Source organism: Pelophylax lessonae (assembly GCF_965119305.1).
Source record: "Pelophylax lessonae genome assembly, chromosome: 7".
Lineage (NCBI taxonomy): Eukaryota > Metazoa > Chordata > Amphibia > Anura > Ranidae > Pelophylax > Pelophylax lessonae.
The window spans coordinates 212,352,014-212,379,579 of record NC_138774.1 but is presented as its reverse complement, the minus strand read 5'-3'; the positions used below and the strand labels follow the sequence as shown (position 1 = coordinate 212,379,579).

The following is a 27,566-nucleotide window of genomic DNA, read 5'->3' as shown; positions in this document are numbered from 1 at the left end:
TAATGATTGGTAAGCTGCAATATATGACATTTTAGGTTTTGGGTTTAATACCGCTGTAAGGTGGAACTATGCCCTCCTCCACTCCAGCTATGTGGTGTCCATTAGCACCCTCAATGGCTGCTGACCTCTTCGACCAGTCTTCTTCCTGTGTAACTACTACTACCTAAGTTAAGTATTTCTTACCTTAAAGCAAGGAATGCAATAAAGTGACGGTAAAGTCTCTTTTTGTTCTTTAAAAATAACAAACATGTCATACTTACCTCCTCTGTGCAGTTGGTTTTGCACAGAGCAGCACAGTTCCTCCTGTTCTCGGGTCCCTCTTTAGTGCCCCCTGCCCCTCCCTCCTATTGAGTGCCCCCACAGCAAGCAGCTTTCTATGGGGGCACCCGAGCTGAGCCACAGCTTTGTGTGTCCATTCAGACATGGAGCCATGACTCCACCCCACCTCCTCTCTCTCATTAGCTAACTGAATTTGACAGCAGCGGGAGCCAATGGCGCTGCTGCTGTGTTTCCTCCATTCAGGAGGGAGAGTCCCGGACGCCCGAGGCACTCGTGGACATGGCTAGATTGAGAGGTGGCTCAGGTAAGTATTATGAGGGCTGAGGGGGGGGGGGGGGCTGCTGTACACAGAAGGCTTTTTATCTTAATACATAGAATGCATTAAAGCGGTGTACCAGCTGTGGAAAAAAGAAATTAAAAGTCAGCAGCTACAAATACTGTAGCTGCTGACTTTTAATATATAGACACTTACCTGGCCAGGGAGCCCACGATGTCAGCACCCCAGCCGATTTTCGGATCGGCTACCGCCGTCATTCACTCTAAGGGTAAATGCTCAATGAAGCCTTTCGGCTTCACAGCTGCTTTCCTACTGCGCATGCGCAAAGCGTGCTGCGCATTCTCATTGGCTCGGCAGCAGGGGAAAGAGAAAGGGGACGGAACTTCAGAGGGACAGCGCCGCGTCGCTGTCTCCCAAAAGTGGGGAAGGGTACATGTCAAAAACAGGTACCCGTTTCCCCCCTCCCCCCTGAAAGGTGCCAACTGTGGCACTGGAGGGGGAGAGGAAAAGGATGAGCTGAAGATCCACTTTTGGGTGGAACTCCGCCTTATGATAAAAAACCTTCTGACTTTACAACCACTTTAACCACTTAACGACCAGCCACGTAGAACTACGTCCGCTGATTTTAAGTGGCTGTACCGGGGTGATGCCTCTAGCTAGAGGCATCACCCCGGTACCGTTTTTTAGAGTTGCGGTCGGCTTTCCGGCGGTAATGAAGGATGCGACTCGGGAGCAGCTCGATCGTTACCCCAGCGAGAAGGAGGGGACCCCCCTCCTGCAGCCTCTCGTGGCTCTGCCCAGGTCTCCCATCCCACCAGATGTGGCTTCGATCGGGTCTCCGATGACTTAACCCGGAGGCGGGGTCCATGACGTCACATCCACGTTACTCGGCTGGTAAAGGCGCCAGATTTAAAAAGTGAATGTATTAAAAAATTCTGTTTTCGGCGTTTTGAATACATGGAAGTGTAGTGGAGGGGTCTAGGCCCCCGATCCCTCCATAAAGAGGGAATGCAAGGAATGTTTACATTGCTTGTGACAGCAATAAAAAAAGAAATAAATAAATAGGGAAAAAAACATTTTTTAGCCGCCCCCATCGCTGTGAGCTCGCGCACAAAAGAAAACGTATACGGAAGTCGCGCCGCAAATTAAATCGCTGTTCAAACCACACATGTGAGGTATCGCCGCAATCACCAGAGTGAGAGCAATAATTTAAAAAAAGAGCTACACTCTAACTCTAAACTGGTAACTGTTAAAACATTTTAAACCGTAGCCTATGGAGATTTTTATTGACCGTAGTTTGTACCCATTCCGCGGGTGTGCGCAATTTTAAACCATAACATGTTAGGTATCTATTTACTCGGCATGACATCATCTTTCACAATATACAAAAAAAATGGGCTAACTTTACTGTTTACTTTTTTTTAAATATAGTGAAATGCAATTTTTTAGTCTTGAGGTTACAGGAGGGTTAGTGTTGAGGTTATAGGGAAGAGGTTGGTTTAGAGGTTACAGGGGGGTTAGTGTTAGGATTACAGAGAGGGTAAATGCTAGGTTTAATCTTACCAGTTGGGTTAGTGTTAGGATTACAGATAGGGTTAGTGTGAGGGGGGCACAGATTTCTATACTAGGAGCTCTACACAGAACACTACCAGTGCTGATCTCCCAGTGCTGAAAGCTAATATATCACTAATATACAAGTAGAATACATTTTGCATTCTGCTATATCATATCTGAATATAATAAATTTAGAATAGATCAGATTCATAACAACTTCGCACAGCAAGAGCACCTGCCTTCATAAAGGACTCCAAGAGGTAATTGATGGTTATCCACCCATATGAGCCTTCCTCCTTTCCACTAATGATGCGAGCTCCTCGGAAATCAACGGGGTAATTGCTGATGGTCATTGAGACCTCGGATAGCACCATGTCTGATGCGGTTTTATTCTCAAGGCTATAAAACCAGAAATAAGGGAGATCAAATGTAAATGTTATACATATTTCTGTTTACATGTTACAGTTACAATGTTTATTGCCTTTTACTGCTACTAGGAAAGGAAAGACAACCTGTTTGGCAGACAGAAAAACAAATATGCAATAATGCTTTGCCAACTTGCTTTTCAAGATACCCACTTCTGGGGCTCATCTTTAATTCACTATTTGCTGAGCCACTGACTTTGGAAATGTATACTGCCAGTGTTTGCAGTATTGCACTTTTTATTTCCTTGCACATAGATTGCAATTTTCCCTCTGACAATGTTCTTATTTCCTTTTCCTCTAGAAGAAGGGCAAGTGACGTACCAACTGGGGGTGTGCGATCCGCCCCAGATGCCACACATTGGGGGGGGGGGGTATCAGGCCACATGTCCAAAGCAGCTGGGCTGCACCATGAACCTGCGCCACTCACCAAGTCTCTCCCCAGCCGCCTGGCCAGCCATTCAACTCACTGGGTGGCAGTCGGGGTCGGGAGGCGGAGACTAGAGGTCAACTGACTGTGAAGGGGGGGCGCTGGAGAGGAGACTCCTTTGCTGCATGTTGAAACAGGTGTTACTGCTGGCCGCCCATTCAATTCGCTGCACAGTCATGGAGGCCAGGGGCAGAGACTAGAGGTCAGCTAACTGTGAAAGGGAGGAACCTGAAGAGGAGACCCCTTCACTGCATGTTGGGACAGGTGTCACTGCAGGCGCAGACACCGCAGACTGCAAACAAAAGTGAGTGCTGCTTTCAACACACATTTGTCACATTTTTCAGGACGCTTTGGTCACTGTCACTTTCTCACAATGTGAGTGATACTGAACAGAGGATAACAGAAAGTAAAATGAAGGCATCACAGATCAGACATTGCCTTCACTCTAGAGGCTGACCTCTAGTCTCTGCCCCTGGCCTCAATGACTGTGCAGTGAATTGAATGGGCGGGCCAGCAGTGACACCTGTTTCAACATGCAGCAAAGAAATCTCCTCTCCAGCCCCTCCCCTTCACAGTCAGCTGACCTCTAGTCTCCGCCTCCTGACCCCGACTGCCACCCAGTGAGTTGAATGGCTAGCAAGGCGGCTGCGGAGAGACTTGGCGAGACTTGGTGTTGTGTCCTGCATATAACTACTAGTCATTAACAGCTAGTAAAGCAACCAATCAAAGTGATCTGTGTCTGATCATTGAAAGCCAGAGGAGAGATGGGGGGGTCTAATAGACCCTCCATCTCTCCATAATGAGGATCTGTCACAGCCCATGTGAGGTATCACCATGAATGTCACAGTGACGGCAATAATTTTAACACCAGACCTCCTGTGTAACTCTAAACTGGTAACGGAGTGGACGCAATTTTAAAGTGAGACATGCTTGGTATCTATTTACTTGGCGCAACATCATCTTTTATGTTTTAACAAGCAATTGGGTATTATCCTGTATTTTTTCCCAAAAATTAGCATTTGAAAAAAACGCTGCTCAAATATTGTATATTATATAAAATGAGCAACCCCGCCATTTTATTGTCTAGGGCAGGACTTCCCAAACTGTGGGTCGCGACCCACTGGTGGGTCGCGAGCCGCATCTGAGTGGGTCGCCGGCAGTCGCCTAGCCAGGAGGGTGCATAGATGTCATCTTGCCGGGCCGCCGGAATAGTGCTGTGATAGTGCTGTGTCTTCCGTGTCTGTGCTGACCCTGAGACAGTGTGTGTGCATTGCTGCTGTGCAGGCCTCACGGTTTGTCCGGGCAGCACTGTCTGTGCATAGATACGATTGGTGGTGGTGACGCCCCTCCCTGTGGCCTTGCTGGCACTGTGTACTTGTTTGACTGTCGGGACACAGGTGCATAGCGTGACATCCCATAGAGCGCGGTAAGTTTCACTCCCTGAGTGCAGGATATCGCCTGCTCTATATTGGCCTAGGTTTGGAGGACTTCTAAGGTAAGCAAGCGGCCTTATCCAGAGGCTTTGTTGTGGACACAAGAACTAACATCTCACCTAGGTCAGTAGTGTGGCATCATGCATGTGTCTGTGAAGAGTATACAAGATGAGCTGATGGTCTTTGGGGTTGATTTTGAGGATGATGATGCTGGCATCTCTGCATTGAAAGGGGGGCATGCTGGCATCTCTGCATTGAAAGGGGGCATGCTGGCATCTCTCCATTGAAAGGGCGCATGCTGGCATCTCTGCATTGAAAGGGGGCATGCTGGTATCTCTGCATTGAAAGGGGGCATGCTGACATCTCTGCATTGAAAGGGGGCATGCTGGCATCTCTGCATTGAAAGGGCACATGCTGGCATCTCTGCATTGAAAGGGCGCATGCTGGCATCTCTGCATTGAAAGGGGGCATGCTGGTATCTCTGCATTGAAAGGGGGCATGCTGACATCTCTGCATTGAAAGGGGGCATGCTGGCATCTCTGCATTGAAAGGGGGCATGCTGGTATCTCTGCATTGAAAGGGGGCATGCTGACATCTCTGCATTGAAAGGGGGCATGCTGGCATCTCTGCATTGAAAGGGGGCATGCTGGTATCTCTGCATTGAAAGGGGGCATGCTGGCATCTCTGCATTGAAAGGGCACATGCTGGCATCTCTGCATTGAAAGGGCGCATGCTGGCATCTCTGCATTGAAAGGGGGCATACTGGCATCTCTGCATTGAAAGGGGGCATGCTGGCATCTCTGCATTGAAAGTGGGCACGCTGGTATCTCTGCATTGAAAGGGGGCACTCTGGTATCTCTGCATTGAAGGGGGGCATGCTGGCATCTCTGCATTGAAAGGAGGCATGCTGATATCTCTGCATTGAAGGGGGCATGCTGGTCTCTCTGCATTGAAAGGGGGTACGCTGGTCTCTCTGCATTGAAAGGGGGCACGCTATACCTTAATTCTGTAGCTCTTTACAATATTCAATTACAAGCAAGTGGGTCCCGAAAAAAAATCTGTGTTCATAAGTGGGTCTCGGCCCAAAAAAGTTTGGGAAGCCCTGGTCTAGGGCCTCTTCTAAAAAATATATACAATGTTTGGGGGTTGTAAGTCATTTTCTAGCAAAAGAAACAAATATGTTTTTTACATGTAGGAGAGGATTTCCAGAATTGGCCCAGACTGGAAGGGGACAGGCTGACAGTAGGAGAGAGTTTACCTGACCAGGCTGTTACTGGTGTTTCATTGTCCAGTCATAAACTGGGAGAATTGAGGTGACCATTCTGTGTTGCCTAATGGCAGCAGAGATAGATAGATAGATAGATAGATAGATAGATAGATAGATAGATAGATAGATAGATAGATAGATAGATAGATAGATAGATAGATAGATAGATAGATAGATAGATAGATAGATAGATAGATAGATAGATAGATAGATAGATAGATAGATAGATAGATAGATAGATAGATAGATAGATAGATAGATAGATAGATAGATAGATAGCAATTGGGTATTATCCTGTATTTTTTCCCAAAAATTAGCATTTGAAAAAAACGCTGCTCAAATATTGTATATTATATAAAATGAGCAACCCCGCCATTTTATTGTCTAGGGCAGGACTTCCCAAACTGTGGGTCGCGACCCACTGGTGGGTCGCGAGCCGCATCTGAGTGGGTCGCCGGCAGTCGCCTAGCCAGGAGGGTGCATAGATGTCATCTTGCCGGGCCGCCGGAATAGTGCTGTGATAGTGCTGTGTCTTCCGTGTCTGTGCTGACCCTGAGACAGTGTGTGTGCATTGCTGCTGTGCAGGCCTCACGGTTTGTCCGGGCAGCACTGTCTGTGCATAGATACGATTGGTGGTGGTGACGCCCCTCCCTGTGGCCTTGCTGGCACTGTGTACTTGTTTGACTGTCGGGACACAGGTGCATAGCGTGACATCCCATAGAGCGCGGTAAGTTTCACTCCCTGAGTGCAGGATATCGCCTGCTCTATATTGGCCTAGGTTTGGAGGACTTCTAAGGTAAGCAAGCGGCCTTATCCAGAGGCTTTGTTGTGGACACAAGAACTAACATCTCACCTAGGTCAGTAGTGTGGCATCATGCATGTGTCTGTGAAGAGTATACAAGATGAGCTGATGGTCTTTGGGGTTGATTTTGAGGATGATGATGCTGGCATCTCTGCATTGAAAGGGGGGCATGCTGGCATCTCTGCATTGAAAGGGGGCATGCTGGCATCTCTCCATTGAAAGGGGGCATGCTGGCATTTCTGCATTAAAAGGGGGGCATGCTGGCATCTCTGCATTGAAAGGGGGCATGCTGGCATCTCTGAATTTAAAGGGGGCATTCTGGCATCTCTGCATTTAAAGGGGGCATGCTGGCATCTCTGCATTGAAAGGGGGCATGCTGGCATCTCTGCATTGAAAGGGGGCATGCTGGCATCTCTGCATTGAAAGGGGGCATGCTGGTATCTCTGCATTAAAAGGGGGCATGCTGGCATCTCTGCATTGAAAGGGCACATGCTGGCATCTCTGCATTGAAAGGGCGCATGCTGGCATCTCTGCATTGAAAGGGGGCATGCTGGTATCTCTGCATTGAAAGGGGGCATGCTGGCATCTCTGCATTGAAAGGGGGCATGCTGGCATCTCTGCATTGAAAGGGGGCATGCTGGTATCTCTGCCTTGAAAGGGGGCATGCTGGCATCTCTGCATTGAAGGGGGGCATGCTGGCATCTCTGCATTGAAAGGGGGCATGCTGGCATCTCTGCATTGAAAGGGGGCATGCTGGTATCTCTGCATTGAAAGGGGGCATGCTGGCATCTCTGCATTGAAGGGGGGCATGCTGGCATCTCTGCATTGAAAGGGGACATGCTGGTATCTCTGCCTTGAAAGGGGGCATGCTGGCATCTCTGCATTGAAGGGGGGCATGCTGGCATCTCTGCATTGAAAGAGGGCATGCTGGCATCTCTGCATTGAAAGGGGGCATGCTGGTATCTCTGCATTGAAAGGGCACATGCTGGCATCTCTGCATTGAAGGGGGGCATGCTGGCATCTCTGCATTGAAAGGGGGCATGCTGGTATCTCTGCATTGAAAGGGGGCATGCTGGCATCTCTGCATTGAAAGGGCACATGCTGGCATCTCTGCATTGAAAGGGCGCATGCTGGCATCTCTGCATTGAAAGGGGGCATGCTGGTATCTCTGCATTGAAAGGGGGCATGCTGACATCTCTGCATTGAAAGGGGGCATGCTGGCATCTCTGCATTGAAAGGGGGCATGCTGGTATCTCTGCATTGAAAGGGGGCATGCTGGCATCTCTGCATTGAAAGGGCACATGCTGGCATCTCTGCATTGAAAGGGCGCATGCTGGCATCTCTGCATTGAAAGGGGGCATACTGGCATCTCTGCATTGAAAGGGGGCATGCTGGCATCTCTGCATTGAAAGTGGGCACGCTGGTATCTCTGCATTGAAAGGGGGCACTCTGGTATCTCTGCATTGAAGGGGGGCATGCTGGCATCTCTGCATTGAAAGGAGGCATGCTGATATCTCTGCATTGAAGGGGGCATGCTGGTCTCTCTGCATTGAAAGGGGGTACGCTGGTCTCTCTGCATTGAAAGGGGGCACGCTATACCTTAATTCTGTAGCTCTTTACAATATTCAATTACAAGCAAGTGGGTCCCGAAAAAAAATCTGTGTTCATAAGTGGGTCTCGGCCCAAAAAAGTTTGGGAAGCCCTGGTCTAGGGCCTCTTCTAAAAAATATATACAATGTTTGGGGGTTGTAAGTCATTTTCTAGCAAAAGAAACAAATATGTTTTTTACATGTAGGAGAGGATTTCCAGAATTGGCCCAGACTGGAAGGGGACAGGCTGACAGTAGGAGAGAGTTTACCTGACCAGGCTGTTACTGGTGTTTCATTGTCCAGTCATAAACTGGGAGAATTGAGGTGACCATTCTGTGTTGCCTAATGGCAGCAGAGATAGATAGATAGATAGATAGATAGATAGATAGATAGATAGATAGATAGATAGATAGATAGATAGATAGATAGATAGATAGATAGATAGATAGATAGATAGATAGATAGATAGATAGATAGATAGATAGATAGATAGATAGATAGATAGATAGATAGATAGATAGATAGATAGATAGATAGAGATAGATAATCAAATCTTTTGCAAGAGAAGTCAGGTCCTATATATGTACATGTAGTTGTAGGTTACAGTGACTGAAGCAGGCTAACTATAACTAAGACTTCAAGAAATCCGTAGTTGTCATTATTTGTATTTTGTTTAAAAATAAAAAAGTAAAAAATGGGCTGCCCAGTCTGAAATCCCCAGGACTATTTTTTGTCCAAGTCCGGGCCTGCTTAGGGGTGTAAGGCTGGCGTCGCTTAGGGGTGTCAAGCCACTTATTCACTGGGGGTGTCTGGGCTGGCACCTGGCAGTAGCACATAGAAAGTGTGCCACTGCCAGTTACATGTATTTCTGCCTGGCACCAGCCACTCAATGACAATCCTCCGCTCAGGAAAGCAGAAGCTGGAGCATTCTTTCGGGTTCTGGGCCGGAGTGCATGGAGGTGATACACTTGACGTCACTTGACAACTTTGGGGTGCCAGATGGGAAGTGAGATGTGCCAGATGGGGGGGGTGCCAGATATAGGATCCGCCCCGGGTGCCAAATGCTCTAGGTATGCCCCTGAGGATGGCGTCTAGGACCCAGATGCTGTTTTATAGATGACACAGTCATCTAAATCCTGGTGCCTACACTGTCATTGGATGTATTCACAAATGCCTAACACATATAAGCCCCCCCCCCTGCTACAACCTCTCATCTTGCTACAAAGCTACTATTTGCTTATTGATGGAGAAGAGACTGGGCACATTTTTTATCCTGTCTGAAGAATACTTATGACATAATCTCAAGTTTTATTTATTTTTTTTAAATGTATACTTTTGCTGTATGTTGTAACACATCAGGAAAATTTTCATGCAAACTTTTAAAGTTAGAAAAATGTTTACTCTAACCCTATAATGACACAGTGACACATATATTTGGCATTTGGGGGGCCGACTTTAAACCTGGGCGCCACATATGTGTTCCTGTTTTTGTGATTGGCTATCACAGTGACCAGTCACTGTGCAGCCCGCCAATGTGTTTTCTTTCTCTTCTGAATGGAGAGAAAGATACATTGTATCTTTCTCTAATAGTAGGGGAGAAAGGTGTAAACAAACAAAAGTATTTGAAAAAAAAAAAAAAATCTAAATTAAGAAAAAAATAGCTAGGGTTGGTGTTAGAGCAGGGTAAGAGTCAAAGGTCGGAGTCAAAGGTCCGGGTCAGCATATTGTAGGTAGGATTTAAAAAAAAATGCATTAAAATTAGTGTCTGTGTGTTTTAGGTAGGATAAAAAAAAAAAAAAAGCTAAATGTGCACCATTGTTTTTGGGCTGTACTACGGGTACAAACAAAAAATAAAATACACATATGTGGTATCACTGCAATCGTTAGGAGCAGGAGAATTTGTCTTGGGTTGTTCTTTGGTGGAAATTTATGGTAATAGCAAAAAAAATACAGCTACGTTTTTTCTTAAAAAAATGTTTTTACTATTTCGGACCAGTTTTCCTTTGTTAATTAAATAATAATAACAATAAAAATAAATAAATAAATAAATCAGGAGATAGCAGTTGCCATTTACCACCAAATGAAAGCCAAATTATTCCTAAAAAAACAATAAAAAGGTATAATCCACCTGAATACACAAAGAAGCTGTAAACATATGTACAGTTTCACTAACGCATGTCAAAGTTTTAAAATTGAGTCTAGACGTTTAAGGTTTGTTTTACCCTCCGCCATGAAGGAGTTAAAGTAATAGTAAAGCCTTGTTTTTTTTATTTTATTAAAAAACAAACATGGTATACTTACCTGCTCTGTGCAATGGTTTTGCACAGAGAAGGCCCAATCCTCCTCTTCTCAGGTCCCCTATCGGCATTTATGGCTCCACCCCCTCGCCGAGTGCCCCCAGAGCAAGCCACTTGGACTTGGCCCCCCTGCTCCCTCCCCCCTGGCTGTGATTGACAGCAGAGGAAGCCAATGGCTCCTGCTGCTGTATTTGAGCCAATCAGGAACAAGAGACCTCGGCTCTGATGCACATTGCTGGATCGAGATCGGGCTCAGGTATGTATTTAGGAGGGGGCAAACAAAAATAAAAATTCCCAGTTCAATTTGCTAACCAGTTTGCTTACCAACAAAATTAACCTGTCTAACAGTTTGCGTCAAAACAGGGGTTTAGTTAGCACACATTTGCAAACGCATGTGTAAGCTGCAGGACCACTCCTTGGCACCCTGTATTACCTGCAGTCCTAACTCTAGTAAATTTATGAGAGTCTTCACAGTGGAAGCACATGCAAGCTAATGGATAGATAGGGGGCAGGTGAGCCTGGAGGTGACCCATCCCTCCTGAAGGTACTTGGGGGCATAATGGAAGCCCAGCCAGTGGTATTACAGCAAAGGCATCCAGTATGTCCACTCACCAGTATACATTAACAAAAAAGTATTTAGGAGGGGCTGCATGCAGAAGGTTTTTACCTTACTGCAGAGAATGCAGTAAGGTAAAAAAAAAACCTTCTGCCTTTACAACAACTTTAACCACTTGCAGCCTGCAGCAGGCTGGCTCAACTGCGCAAAACAACGCAGGGAACCTCAGTCGCGGGAGTGGTGCTGGGGTCGAGCTCGCACACCCCCACTAGGCCTATTTTTAGCACTGATTAATGTCCCCCCACACTGATTACTGTAGTAGTGTCACTGGTACCCCCAAAAGTGTCAAAAATGTCAGTTAGGGGTCTGATCTGTCCACTGCAATATCGCAGTCCCGATAAAAATCGCAGATCGCCGATATTACTAGTGAAAAATAAATAAATAAATAAAAATGACAAATCTTTCTCCTAGTTTGTAGACGCGATAATGTTTGCTCAAACCAATCAAAATACGCTTATTGCGATTTTTTTTTTTTTTTATACCAAAAATATGTAGCAGAATATAAATTGGCCTAAAAGGATGCAAAATTTAGATTTTAAAATTTTTTTGGTGAATGTTATATAGCAGAATGTGAAAAAAATATTGTTTTTTTTTTTTCAGAATTGTCACGCTGTTTAAATACCACCAAAAGAAAGCTCTATTTGTGGGAAAAAAGGACATAAATTTTATAACAGTACAGTGACGCACGACCGTGCAATTTTCCGTTAAAGTAACGCAGTGCCGAATCGCAAAAAATGGACTGGTCATTAAGGGGGAAAATCCTTCCGGTCCAGAACTGGTTAAGCTTAGAAGTGGAACCAAGTGATTTTCAGGAGTGGCATTGCTTTCTAAGTCAATGACCTGGAAAAACCATGGAGCCAAGGAATACCAACTTGTTCAAGGTCCGTGGCTCAAAAGTATTGAACTCAGCCACAGCCAGACAACTAGCATGTTTGGAGGCAGACTAGCAATGGCAGCCTATATGTTTCTCTTGTGAAAGAAAGCAGGGTCTCATAGGAAAGGTTTTACATAATCCAAAAAGAACAGCAGAATCTTCTGCATCAAGGAATGCATTAAATAATTACAGTTGAAATCTGATGGTTGGGAAGCAGAAGTTCCTGAGAAACAGCTATGTTAGGAAGTAATCTCTAGAGAGAGACTGAAATCAGAACTGCGCTACAGGTAGAACAAGCTGACCATTGTTCCATAACAAGCTCAGACGGGCTCCTCAGGTAATGAAAACCATAATCACATATTTATAACTACCCCTTGTGCTATGTGACAGGGTACATCTGGCTATAAAAGGGGTTAAACAGCTTAGTGTTTTCTGTAACTGTTTAACTTGTGTTCCCACACTCCTTGGAAGTCTATTCTTGGTCTTTGAGAGGTAAGCAGGGAAGCAGGCCAACCCTTCTCATGGCCCCATTCCAAAGTTGTATTTTAGTTTCCACAATTTAATGAAGACTCCCAGGGATGACCCCAAAAGGTCAGCGTAGGAGAAGGTTATTCTTCGAGTCCTTGCATGACTAATGTGGAGTTTGTTGAATCCCACAAGGCTACAAAGTAAATCGCCAAGATTGACCTTAGCTGGCCCCTTACTCAAGCAGTCTCATCCCAGCTGTGGCTCCAAGATAAGCAGGGGTTCCTCGCTGTCTTTCTGGGGGGATAATATCCATTGCTTCTTCTAAACAGGCCAGTAGGGACTTGCCTGCAGAAGGGGGGTCATTGGCATAACTGGATATTCCGGGGCCTGCAAAAAAAACACATTATTTATTAACAAAATACTAAAAGTCCACAGTCACATTCATGGAAATCATTGTTACATTTCTGAAACATCTTGGAATCCTAATATTTAGAGATCCTTAAGGTGTATGTCCATGGCAAAAACAAAACAAAAGAAAAAAAATATATACAGTGCCTTGCAAAAGTATTCGGCCCCCTTGAAATTTGCGACCTTTTGCCACATTTCAGGCTTCAAACATTAAGATATAAAACTGTAATTTTTTGAGAAGAATCAACAATTGGTACACAATTATGAAGTGGAACGAAATTTATTGGATATTTCAAACTTTGTTAACAAATAAAAAACTGAAAAATTGGGCGTGCAAAATTATTCAGCCCCTTTACTTTCAGTGCAGCAAACTCTCTCCAGAAGTTCAGTGAGGATCTCTGAATGATCCAATGTTGACCTAAATGACTAATGATGAATAGAATCCCCCTGTGTGTAATCAAGTCTCCGTTTAAATGCACCTGTACTGTGATAGACTCAGAGGTCCGTTTAAAGCGCAGAGAGCATCATGAAGAACAAGGAGCACAGCAGGCCGGTCCGAGATACTGTTGTGGAGAAGTTTAAAGCCAGATTTGGATACAAAAAGATTTCCCAAGCTTTAAACATCCCAAGGAGCATTGTGCAAGCAATAATATTGAAATGGAAGGAGTATCAGACCACTTAAAATCTACGAAGACCCTCTAAACTTTCAGCTCATACAAGGAGAAGACTGATCAGAGATGCAGCCAAGAGGCCCATGATCACTCTGGATGAACTGCAGAGATCTACAGCTGAGGTGGGAGACTCTGTCCATAGGACAACAATTAGTCGTATACTGCACAAATCTGGCCTTTATGGAAGAGTGGCAAGAAGAAAGCTATTTCTTAAAGATATCCATAAAAAGTGTAGTTTAAAGTTTGCCACAAGCCACCTGGGAGACACACCAAACATGTGGAAGAAGGTGCTCTGGTCAGATGAAACCAAAATCGAAATTTTTGGCAACAATGCAAAACGTTATGTTTGGCGTAAAAGCAACACAGCTCATCACCCTGAACACACCATCCCCACTGTCAAACATGGTGGTGGCAGCATCATGGTTTGGGCCTGCTTTTCTTCAGCAGGGACATTGAAGATGGTTAAAATTGATGGGAAGATGGATGGAACCAAATACAGGACCATTCTGGAAGAAAACCTGATGGAGTCTGCAAAAGACCTGAGACTGGGATGGAGATGTGTCCTCCAACAAGACAATGATCCAAAACATAAAGCAAAATCTACAATGGAATGGTTCACAAATAAACATATCCAGGTGTTAGAATTGCCAAGTCAAAGTCCAGACCTGAATCCAATCGAGAATCTCTGAAAAGAACTGAAACCTGCTATTCACAAACGCTCTCCATCCAACCTCACTGAGCTCGAGCTGTTTTGCAAGGAGGAATGGGCAAAAATTTCAGTCTCTCGATGTGCAAAACTGATAGAGACATACCCCAAGCGACTTACAGCTGTAATCGCAGCAAAAGGTGGCGCTACAAAGTATTAACTTAAGGGGGCTAAATAATTTTGCATGCCAAATTTTTCAGTTTTTTATTTGTTAAAAATGTTTGAAATATCCAATAAATGTCGTTCCACTTCATGATTGTGTCCCACATGTTGTTGATTCTTCACAAAAAATTACAGTTTTATATCTTTATGTTTGAAGCCTGAAATGTGGCAAAAAGTTGCAAAGTTCGAGGGGGCCGAATACTTTCGCAAGGCACTGTATGTTTAGTACATCTTTGCAGCGCATGCTCATTTTTAAATGTTTTGTTTGGAAAATGTTCTAGTTACAGAAAATTACTTGATCTGCCAGAAATCCAGTGAGCTCATAATTTATTGTAGTGCCTCTGCTACCCTGAAAAGCTAGGCAATGTTGTCAACCCTTCCAAAGTTTTCACCTGGTGTACTACAGATCAACCCCCCTCTCTCCCCCTCCTCCCCCAGACTTATGTTAAGAAATTAGGGAGACAGCAAGTGTTCTGTAGTTCAGCAGGGGGAGAAATGAGTAGGGATTGTGATAATAGTGCAAACTGGGCACTCCAAAAACTGTGTGAGAAGATGCAGGGCAGCAATATTTTTCAGAATTCATAAGTCAGCCATGACATTTTGTAGAACAGAAGACACATAACAGCAGTGATTCCCTTTCCATAACCACAGGAGGGCATCTTTACCAATTCACAACATTAAGCTGCATTCCAACTACCCTTATCAGTACATTATTAGGACACAGCAGAGCCACTTAAAGGATAAGTTCACCTTTGTAAAAAAAAAATATATATATATATATTAAATGCACAGCTTTTTACAGGTAAATGATGGGTAAGGAGCCTGCAAGGCATTGCACCCACGATCAGCAGATCACGAGTGCAATGCAGGGCTCTTGCAGACTGTCAGTGTAAGCTGTCTGCTCGTACCCCGTATGAGCAGTCAGTTAAACATCACTGACAGGAAGCATTAATGAACTACCTAGAGAGCTCAACAGCACCCCGGTAGTTCATTGAGAACTACAACCTGACAGCCACAAAAGCTGTTGGTACTTGTAGTTCTCACATTCACAGAACTTTGTGAATAAATGACGCAGGTGGGTGGGCAGAGTCCCACACGGATATGTTATTTTAAAAATTGTAACAGCGGCTGTGGGGAGAAGATCCCCTGCTCCCTGTCACAAAAGGGGGGGGCAGAGAAGGAAGGGGGTGTGGGGGCTGTTGAAACAGTAACATGTGACATGTTGCACCCTACCGGTGTAAAATGTTCCAAACGTGAATTTCTCCTATAACCACCTTACCTAACTTAAAATCAAAGCATGGCCAACAGATAAACTTTTGATTTAGTCCATTGTAAACCCTGTTTACAGGGGTGAACAGGACAATGCACATCCCAGTCTAACTGTAATAGCTATAATAAAACCGGCAAATTTTAGGCTTAAAGCGGAGTTCCGGCCTCAAAAATGACTTTGGGCCATCCACTTGCTGACATTAACCTGAAAAATAAATGGATAGTCCCGATTTTTTTTTTTTTGTTTACTTACCTTGTTTTTGAAGAAAGTATACTTACCTTCCTTCTACTTCCACCCTCTCCGGCCGCTGTCCGCGCCGTCACTTCCTGCTTGCGATGACTCTTGGGAGCTGAACGTCATCGCTCCCAGGAGTCAATGCGCCTGCACCGGCCCCGCTCGTCAGTTCCGGTGCAGGCACGTCATTCCCTGCTAAACAGCTTCTGGGCATGCCCAGAAGCTGTGCAGGGATGACACGCCTGCCCCAAAAGTGACAAGCGGGGCCAGTGCAGGGCATTCTGGGACGGAGAGGACACTGAAGAAGACGCCCTGGCTTCAGCTGCCCACACCTGAGATGGCAGCGCTGGACAAGAAATTTGCAAGGTAAGTATTTCTTCTAAAATGTAAGTGCGACCTGGGACAGTTCAGAGGCTATCCATTGTGGAATGCACTAGCCCTGACTGTCCCGGGGGTATTTTTTTCTAAAAAACTTTTCCGAGGCCGGAACTCCGCTTTAAGGAATTACAACTTTACACAGGAATCCACCCTAGCTAATAGTATCAGACTAATCGCCTGTCGTGAATAGTTTAGCTAGAGCAGTTAGTGAAAACACATTTCTGTCTGACTATCTAATCTTGGAGAATCAAAACTTTAGTGTATTTCATAACTCCTGAGCCATTAATAGTACAGCCAGAATAAGGTTATCTTTAACTATATTAACCACTTTAAGACCGGAAGGATTTGCCCCTTAATGACCAGGCCCTATTTTGCGATTCGGCACTGCGTTACTTTAATGAACAATTGCGCGGTCATGCGACTCTGTAACCAAACAAAATGTATGTCCTTTTTTTCCAACAAATAGAGCTTTCTTTTGGTGGTATTTGATCACCTGTGCGATTTTTATTTTTTGCGTTATAAACAAAAAAAGAGTGACAATTTAAAAAAAAAAAAAAAACAATATTTTTCACTTTCTGCTATATATCATTCCCCAAAAAAAAAAAAAAAAAAATTAAAAATCAAAATTTTTTAACATTATATGCCAATTTGTTTTCTGCTACATATTTTTGGTAAAAAAAAAAAAATTGCAATAAGCGTATTTTGATTGGTTTGCGCAAAAGTTATCGCGTCTACTAACTACGGGGAAGATTTATGTCATTTTTACTGTTTTTTTTTCTTCACTAGTAATGGCGGCGATCTGCGATTTTTAGCGGGACTGTGACTTTGCGGCGGACAGATCGGACCCCTTACTGACATTTTTGACACTTTTGGGGGTACCAGTGATACTACTACAGTAATCAGTGCTAAAAATATGCACTGTTACTGTAATAAGGACACTGGCAGAGAAAGGGTTAACAGTATAGGTGATCAAGGGGTTAAATGTGACCCTAGGGGGTGATTCTAACTGTGGGGGGGGGGCTTCTGAGATGACCACAGAGACATGTGATCCTATATAGAAGGATCACATGAGCTCTGTGATCATTTCAGGGAGTAGGACGGTTGGCTGTGTTTACAACAGCCGACCGTCCTTCTCTCTCTGCGGGGAGCGATTGCGGGTGTCAGGCGGCAATCGGAGCTGCCTGACCCGTGCCTCAGCTTCCTTGCTGACGATCGGGGGTGGGAGCTCGCCGCCGCACGCTCGCTCCCTAGCTCCCCCCGGGCGCTCTAACGTAAGTGGTCGAGAACTGGTTAAGTTATTAGCAGCATTTTAGGCCCATACACCACTAAATTAGAAGGTACGGAAGGCGGGTGCGACACTTTGTTTCTCTTAGGTGAAATAGGCATCTAAAACCCATCATATTTGTAGTCATTCATTCAAAAGGTAATTTCATGCTAGACAATAATATACGAGTTACCAGACTGTGACCTGTAGGTATTCAAACATATTAATACCTATAAAAAAAACTGTATCTGAGGGAAGGAAGTTGCATGGTCATAAACATTGTGACATCTCATCGGCCAAGCCCTCGGACCACTTGATTGTACAGATCATTTCTGTCAACACCCTCCTCAGGAACGAGAAAAAAGGACTACATCAGAAGTCTAGAGCTCTCTTTTACCAACAAGAAACATCTGCCAATGAAAGTCACTGATCCATATTATGCTTATTGACTGAACTTTGCTGAACTCACAGAACCAGGACTTTAAGTATTCTAATTCCTAAAACCTTTTTGTTTTTTTGGTGCATAATTTTGCTTTTTTCTTTGTAATACCTTTTTTTTTTTTTGTTTGCACTGTTGTTACCTTTTTTTTTTAAATTAAACATAGTTCAATAGTTAATCTGGTTGAAAACAAGTCTATCCAGTTCAATCAACATACAGCGGATATAAAATGTCTACACACCCCTGTTAAAATACAAGTAAATGTCTCCTGCTCTTAAATGTTGCGAGAAATCCAAAGAGGTATTGGCTAAATAGTTGGCATTAAAGGTCTTGCTGCCCTCTCAGAATGATGGGTATCCACACAAACTGAAAACATAAAAACAGGAGAAGGGCGCACCGACCTAGTGCAATACCATAAAACGTTTATTGGAAATGGTTAAATGTCACAACATACATTATACTCACAAAAGTATGCTGTGTATAAGCATAAAACCAAAGAAATCCTTCGGCTAGCCAGAGACCTCAGGACCATATTCCTTATTAGTGACAAGCAAACTTAAAACTGTCCATATAGATCGGGCTAACGCATTTCGAGGGGGGACCCTCTTCCTCAGAGCCATCTTTGGTTTTATGCTTGTACACAGCATACTTTTGTGAGCATAATGTATGTTGTGACTTTTAACCATTTCCAATAAACATTTTATGGTATTGCACTAGGTCGGTTCGCCCTTCACTTGTTTTTACTCCTGTTAAAATGTCAGGTTTCTGTGATGTAAAAAAGGGGATAAAGAAAAATCTATTCAGAGCTTTTTCCACATTTGATGTGACCTATAAACTGTACAACTCAATTTTAAAGCAAACTGAAATCCTTAAGGGGGGAGTAAAAATAAAACACCAAAATATTGTGGTTGCATAAGTGTACACACCTTCTTATAACTGGGGATGAAGCTGTGTTCAGAATTAAGCAATCACATTCAAACTCATGTTAAATAGGCGTCAGTACACACCTGCCATCATTTAAAGTGCCTCTGATTAACTCCAAATAAAGTTCAGCTGTTCTAGTAGGTCTTTCCTGACATGTTCTTAGTCGTATCCTACAGTTAAATGCGATCAGTCTGGAGAAGGGTACAAAAGAATTTCCAAGGCATTAGATATACCATGGAACACAGTGAAGACAGTCATCATCAAGTGGAGAAATGATGGCACAACAGTGACATTACCAAGAACTGGACGTCCCTCGAAAATTGATGAAATGACGAGAAGAAAACTGATCAGGGAGGCTGCCAAGAGGCCTACAGCAACATTAAAGGAGCTGCAGGAATATCTGGCAAATACTGGCTGTGTGGTACATGTTAAGAAGAAACAAGAAAGCAGCGCCTACTGATTGTAGCATACAAAGTTTAATAGGGGTTAAAATAAGATATGCACTCACAAAAGTAAATGGTATGCCAGCATAGTGAATATAATGGGTCATCTGCAGATTCTCTGGTGATGGATGGATGCTGCTGAGACGAGTAGGCTGATGACTGTCAGCGTCTATCAGTCGGGATAGATGTTTCCACGGCGCTCGAGTCCGTACAAAGGTGCGGGTGACATCACATCCGGCAGCTGAGAAGGCAGGAGAAGTGCATGCTCCTTCATCAGCCTCCAATTATAAACTTAACAGTTGTCCAATTATACACTTTCAGTTCTGTCCACACTAGTAGAGCGCCATAATATGTGTGGTACACGTGACAACAATCTCCCGAATTCTTCATATGTCTGGGCTATGGGGTGAAGTAGCAAGACAGAAGCCTTCTCTTATGAAGTAAAACATCCAAGCCTGGCTAAATTTTGCAAAAACACACCTGAAGTCTCCCAAAAAACAACACTGCACATCACCAAAAGAACACCATACCCACAGTGAAGCATGGTGGTGGCAGCATCATGCTTTGGGGCTGTTTTTCTTCAGCTGGAACAGGGGCCTTAGTCAAGGTAGAAGGAATTATGAACAGATCCAAATATCAGTCAATATTGGCACAAAACCTTCAGGCTTCTGCTAGAAAGCTGAACACGAAGACAAACTTCATCTTTCAGCATGACAACGACTCAAAGCATACATCCAAATCAACAAAGGAATGGCTTCACCAGAAGAAGATTAAACTTTTGAAATGGCCCAGACCTGAATCTGATTGAAAATCTGTGGGGTGATCTGAAGAGGGCTGTGCACAGCCATCTGACTGGTTTGGAGTGTTTTTGCAAAGAAGAATGGGCAAATATTTCCAAGTCAAGATGTGTCATGCTGATAGACTCATACCCAAAAAGACTGAGAGCTGTAATAAAATAAGGCAGAAAACAAAAGAAAGAGAGCGCACACCGCCCTAGTGTAACACCATTTAATGAAAATAATTAGAGCCATAAAAACAGGTACTCACAAACAAGTATAGTGTCATGCATGGAAATGATATCCCCCGATCTGATGTGTGTAGGGTATTCTCCTCCTTGCCGGCGGCTCAGCTGTTCGTTCCCGCACTGATAAGTGGATAACGTCCAACTAAGGCAACCACCTCGGATGACTCAAGGTAGCTCAATGCGGTGCGCCTGCACACGGTCCAGCCGCTCGCTGCACGCTCTGCAAGAACCGGATACTGCAGCCGACAGTGTGGTTACACAGAGGGGAGATCCCCGATCAGGACCCAGGACATGAATTCATGGGGTTGCCAAAGACAACGTTTCGGAGGCGTGGCCTCCTTCTTCAGGTCTCAACACCCCAAACATGCCCTCATATATATAGTAATATAGCGGCTTCTCCCCTCACAGTTTCTTAACCACTTAAGCCCCGGAGGATTTGGCTGCTAAAGGACCAGGGTTTTTTTTGCGATTTTTTACTGCGTGACTTTAACGGACAATTGCGCGGTCGTGCGACGCTGTACCTAAACGAATTTGACGTCCTTTTTTTCCCACAAACAGAGCTTTCTTTTGGTGGTATTTGATCACCTGTGCGATTTTTTGATCACGCGCTATAAACAAAAAAAGAGCGTAAATTTTGCAAAAATAACAATATTTTTCACATTTTTTTATATGAAATTCCCCAAAAAAAAAAAGTAAAAATCAAAATTTTTTAACATTTTTCGGCCAATTTGTTTTATGCTACCTATGTTTGGTAAAAAAAATCGCAAAAAGCGTATTTTGATTGGTTTGCGCAAAAGTTATCGCGTTTACTAACAAAGAGAAAGATTTTTGTCATTTTTGGTGTTTTTTTTTTTAACGCGTAATGGCGGCGATCTGCGATTTTTTTTTCGGTACTGCGACATTGCGGCGGACAGATCGGACCCTTGACTGACATTTTTGACACTTTTGGGGTTACCAGTGACATTACTGCAGTAATCAGTGCTATACATATGCACTGTTACTGCAAAAATGACACTGGCAGGGAAGGGGTTAACTTTATTGGGAAGGGAGGGGTTAAGTGTGTCCTAGGGGCGTGCTTTCTACTGTGTAGGGACATTGCTATTGGTGTAAAAGCAAAGATCAACCGTTCTACATAGTAGAACGGTCAGATCTTTACTTTTACACAGGGAGAACTGACAGGCAGCTTGTTTACACAAGCTGCTCTGTCTTTCTCCCTTCACAGGAGCGATCGTAGTGTGGCCGGCGGACATCGAGTCCGCCGGTCACACGCACTGACTTGCCTGTGAACGAGCCGCGGCGGGCGCGCGCCCGCTCGCTATAGGCTCGCAAGTCAGTGACAGGCGAGTGACGTACCGATACGTCACTCTGCCTGGCCGGGGCTGACCGCCGCAGTATATAGTCGTGCGGCGGTCGGCAACCGGTTAAAGGGACATAGAAATAAGGAGCCTATAATCAAGGGCAATCATATCAAAACATTAATATGTATCCATAAATTGTACAATATTGATAAAAATAAATGACGAATTTCATAATACAATAAATACCATAAAAATACATATACACATACATATAAAAAGTACATGACACTGTGGAACCCAAACCAAAAACAAAACTATTTAAACAAAAAAAAAAATATAAAAAAAAAAAAAATTGTAATAAAATTAATAAATATATATATATATATATATATATATATATATATACACATACATATACATATATATATACACACACACATATATATATATATATATATATATATATATATATATATATATATGTGTGTGTGTGTGTGTGACGCCCACCAACCATACATGTACGCATGTGTATCTCAACACGCATCCGCAAGAATTGACTGGGTGCGTATAAATGGTCACACATGCACACATGTGTATGTAATAACATCAAAAATAGAAGAGAATATATATGCTGACAAACCGTTAACCTTAAGGGTATATAAACAATAAAATAAAAAGCTGCTTCAACAAAGTGTTAGTTTAGGGGGGGCACATCTATGCAACCATATTATTTTATTTTTACTTCCCTCCACCTAAAAGATTTCAGTTCGTCTAGCTAAGTTGTACAGTTTATAGGTCACATTAAGGGCCCTTTCACACGGGCGCTCCGCATGTCCGCAAATCATCCTATTTTTTTGCAGATGATTTGCGGACATAATGTAAGTCTATGGCTTTGCGGATGTCAGCGGAATACCATCCGCTGACATCCGATTTTCCTCCTTTCAGTTCTGTTCCGTTTTTTGGAACGGAACAGAACCCTATTTTTCCTCCGTTCAAAAACGGAAAGGAAGGAAAATCGGATGTCAGCGGTGTCATCCGCTGACATCCGCAATCCCCATAGACTTATATTATATCCGCATATCATCTGCAAACAGATGGGATGATATGCGGACATACGGAGCGGATGACACAAATGTCATCCGCTCCGTGAAAAAAAAAAAAAAAAAAGTCCCGCAGCGGAGCTTTCACACGGAGCGGCCGTGTGAAAGAGCCCTAAAGGTGGAACAAGTTCTGAAATTATTAATATGTGTCTCATTTGTTTACATTACAAAAACCTGACATGTTAACAGGGGTGTGAAGACTTTTTATATCCACTGTAGAAACAATATTTCAAAGTCTCTTATCTTGTCTCAAATGCACCAAATCAGAACTTAAAGAACCCATGTCTCTTTGAATAATGCTACTATATTGTAAATCACTGGATATTCCTACCTGTGGTTACAGTGGGTAGTACAGACCTTTATTAAAAGTCACAATTGTTATTGGGAATGTTGAGAATTATGATAAATATCTGGTAGCAGTGATTTAGAAAAGTTAGGCCCAGAGTAAAAAGAGAAGCCTAGACGCAGGGCCGGCATGACTGGGTAGAAAGGGGTTTTGAACATAGGAGGAGTTGGGGGAGGAATAGTTAATTAAAGTGGCAGACTTACCGGATTGGTAGAAAGTTAGGAGCAGGGGGCTTCAGGATTTGGGAGCGTAGGAAGTAGTTGGGAGGAGTCAGTCGGGAGAGAGCCTGGAGGGGACAACTTCCCACCCTCCCTCCCTTAGAGTAAACAGTTTACCCACGATTTGGTTTTTTGCTGTTTATCAGTCATTGGTTTGGCGATTTGTTATAGTGGTTGGCGGGACACGAGGTCCTTGGATGTGTCATGATTAGGTGAGGAAAGGTACGTTTTGTAGGGACCCGTCTTGGGTACGGCTCCCATCATTATGGATGGTGGTACCTGTGATACTGGTTTGTCTCCGAGCTGGTGTTTTCTGCAGCTGGAGGCCTATAATGGTGTTTCACAGGTACTTGAAGTGTATGCACATGAGGACCTTGGGGCCCCTGGGAATATTATCTGTGTGTTAATATGCTAAAATGTTAATATTTTTAATGTTATTTATACTTGGTTAATAAAAGGCTGCTATGGCCATTAAACTCCAGTTGGTGTCGTGTCTGGTTAATTCTTGAGAAAGGTCAGTGGAGTGGCGGTTAAGCATCTTTGGTACCTAGTCAAGTGAGATGGAAAACTTTTGGGCAAGGTGAGGCCAATAGTGACATTGTTGTGTATTAATGACAGCGCAGTGTGAGTTTAACAAGACATTTGTCAGAAGTCGGTGAAGGTAGCCGGGGTCTGACACTTTGTCACAGGGCTGACAACAACGCTTGGGATTTCAGTGCAACATAGGCACTATGTTGTCAGCTCAAATCGGAAGTTAGGAGCTTGTTGAATTTCTGGCAGATAAACAGGCAATTTTCTTTACTTGACACATTTGTAAAGGGATAAAACAAGGGTAAATGTGTATGTAATTTATAACAAATGTACTGAATATTTTCTTTTATTTTGCTCAGACGTTCACTTTATGTTGACTACAAACTGTTGTACAATCCTGTGTTAGATATAAAGTAAACTGATTGTATAGTTAGGTCCAGACCACACATGGTTGGGTTTAAATCTACAGAGAATCTACAATCAGGAAATGTGGAAATGTTATTTTAAAAAAAATACGGTAATTTGATTGGTGGTTTGTAATCATATTTGTACATGGGGGAAATTACAAGTACCAATTATGTAAGAAGGTTTTGCTTACAGTTGAGCCCTATTTTTCTTACTGATAAGGTGTTTTGGAAACCCTAGCCGCTCATAGCTGCTAATGGTCTTTGCAGTCACAATTTACTGCAAGTCCAAAGACCATATCACCTTCATCTAAGCAAGTGTTTCTCAACCTTTTTTTCAGTCAAGGCACCCTTTAAATTATGGACAATCTCAAGGCACCCTTTAAATTATGGACAATCTCAAGGCACCCTTTAAAATTATGGACAGTCCATTCTAAAATGTAAAAAACAATTCTACTAGTTTTCATAATGTGTCAGCATCAACACATGTAGGACACCCAACATTAGAGGTGATTTTTTTTTACAAAGCAAATACACTTTTGCACATTAGTACAGACTAGTATTCCAGTGTTTCTCCTCTCCCTAAGTTTCTCTCCATCACTCAGATAACGTGACCCCAGTGTTGAGGAAGAGGGGCAGTGGAGGGTCAAACTAGGATGCTGTGCAGGCGATCAACACCCTTCTTATCAACTCTAATAAAATCAATGGTTGTTAGGATGCCAGTGGCTGGAAGGTTGAAATGGTGCACGATAAAAACCTGTGGCTTGATCCACCTGCTGGTTTGTATACAGTACAGTTTTGGGCAATTTTTTAGGCATTTTGCCAAGGCACCCCTGAAGGTACCTCAAGTCACCCCAGGGTACCAGGGCACCCTAGTTGAAAAAGGCTGATCTAGGCAACTAACATGACATCCCTGTAGTCTTTCTGATCTGAATACTTGTTTTAGCTTATTAACTCAGAAGTTATTAAAGATCATGGAGCTTCCATTATAAATCATGTGGCCCCCATAGAGCCCCCCACCTCTGTCTCCCCACCCCCATTATTTAGATCCTCCATTCTTACATCACATCTCTCCAACTCAGTGGTGTATTTAGATTTTGTGCTGCCCTAGGCCTATCAAAACTTGGGCACCCCCTAAATTAAATATGACCAACCCCTTCTTGTAAAGGCCACACCCCTTCCTGTTTATGACCCGCCCTGTCATCTGTAAACCCCAGACCACAACCACAGTCTATCAGTGCCCATAAGTTCAGCCTCATCAGCGCCCATCAGTGCAGCCTCATTACTGCCCATCAGTGCAGCCTCTTTAGTGCAGCATATCAGTGCGGCTTCATCAGAGGCCATCAGTACAGCCCCATCAGTGGCCACCAGTGCATCATATCAGTGCCCATCAGTGCTGCCTTATCAGTGCAGCTTATCAGTGCAGCTTATCAGTGCCATCTCATCAGAGGCCATCAGCGCAGCCTCATCAGTGGCCATCAGTGAAACATATCAGTGCCCATCAGGGCAGCATATCAGTGCAGCCCCATAAGTGAAGCTTTTCAGTGCTTCCTCGTGCCCATCAGTGCAGCCTCATCAGTGCCCATCAGTGCAGCAGATCAGTGCTGCCCTATCATTGCTGCCTCATTAGTGCCCATCAGTGCAGTTTATCAGTACGCACCACTGCTGCCTCATTAGTGGCAGCATATTGGTGCCCATCAGTGCAGCCTATTAGTGCACATCAGTGCTTAGTGCAGCATATCAGTGCTACCTTATCAGTGCAGCTTATTAGTGCCACCTCATCAGTGGCCATCAGTGCAGCCTTATCCGTGCCTATTAGTACAGCCTCATGTCACTGGATTAGTAAGATTACTCCTTTCTTTTAAGAAATTTGGACTTGTGTTTGCTACCACTGATTGTAATCATAGGATTATTACACTTATTTGTATAATGACTAGGAAGTCCATAGTCATTATATAAATAAGTGAAATAATCAGTGGCAGCATACACAAGTCCAAATATCCAAAAAGAAAGGAGTAATCTTACTAATCCAGTGAAATATTGCGACAGAACATATGGAGGTAAGCAGGTCCAAAATATTATTGCCATCCTATACACTTAAAAGTCTTAATTGTATATGATGCAATTCAATATGCTCGCTCAAGGACACGGATGTTTAAAGAAATTAAATTATTTTATTGACATGATGCCTGTTATACCTGGGGAGGAGGGGGTAGGCGGGGCATTAGGCTGCAGCGCCACACTTATTAGCATTGGCAGCCGTTGGGCCAGTTGTATTAAGTGTGGTCGGCGGCCAGCGGTCTGTCCAAATATCCTTACCGGCCGGTATTATCATACCAGCAGGTAGCAGTGTGACTGCTTTATGGGGGTGCCAGACTGACTTGCCTCCTGGATCCTGCCCTCTGGTCCAATTCGCTCCACAAGACTGGCACTATACTAAAAGTGTAGCGCAAGCCAGCGGGGACCCTTTTCGCGCGGGAGCCAGGAGGAGGCTGTTTTTTTTTTTTGTTCGTGCGGGTTGCAGCTTTTTTGCTGCCCCCTGCAAAGTGCCACCCTAGGCCTGGGCCTTGTCGGTCTAGGCCAAGATACATCACTGCTCCAACTCAGTTTTCAGGCTGTGGAAACTCTGTACCCTCTCAATCTCATGATGCCCCTTAACATGTCTGTGAAACCTCTGTCTAGCTATACAAAGTCTGTGCTGATGTCAGGTGAAAACAGAGTGATGTACTACCCCTGGATGTTGTTAATTTAAAACTTGGCCTTTTTCCCCTTTTTTGTTCTGTTTTATACCCTTGCTACTCCTGTATATTCAATACATTATAGGTGGATAAGAGTGAAGTGAGGCATTTGGATGACTATTAGGAAGACATTAAAACTTTATAATATTCCTTATAAAATAAGAGTGGCCAACATGGTCTATATTGCTTTATTTATTTATAGTAAATATTTTGTACTGTTTGCAGTAAAATGTTTGGATGTTTTTTTTTATGGACAGTCCGGTCCCCTTTTAGGCTCCGTTCACATCTAGGCATTTTGGGGCGTTTTTGGGGAGTTTTTCTGCTCTAGGATCAGCTCTCAAAACGCCCAACAAGACAAATCCTATTCATTTCAATGGCCCCTGTTCACATCTGAGCGTTTTGACGCTGTAAGCAAAACGCCCAACGCTCAAAAAAGTAGCTTCTTTTTGGGCAGATTACTGCACAAAAAACGCCTGTAAAAACGCCTGTAAATCGCGGTAAAAATCGCGGTAAAATCGCGGTAAGAATCACGGTAAAATCGCGGTAAAAAACGCTCAGGTGTGAATGTAGCCTTAGGGTGTCATTTTGCTAATACTGTATATGCTGATAGAAAATAGGGACTGTCACAGAAGTTGTGTCTTGTCTACTGTAACACTTGTTTTTTTTTGTTTATAAATCTAAATAAGATTGTATAATCAGA

General features: G+C 43.6%; 1 protein-coding gene across 1 annotated transcript in view; it reads right to left on the bottom strand.

Annotated features, from left to right (window-relative positions):
- Window positions 1–27,566, bottom strand: part of LOC309560765 (ectonucleoside triphosphate diphosphohydrolase 8-like) — a 130,156-nt gene that overhangs the window by 7,854 nt on the left and 94,736 nt on the right. The window contains exons 4-5 of the mRNA XM_082264418.1: window positions 12,545–12,695; window positions 2,335–2,509 (exon numbers count right to left, since the gene is read on the bottom strand). Of these exons, the coding sequence (XP_082120544.1) occupies window positions 2,335–2,509; window positions 12,545–12,695 (326 nt within the window). The remainder of the gene's footprint in view (window positions 1–2,334; window positions 2,510–12,544; window positions 12,696–27,566) is intronic.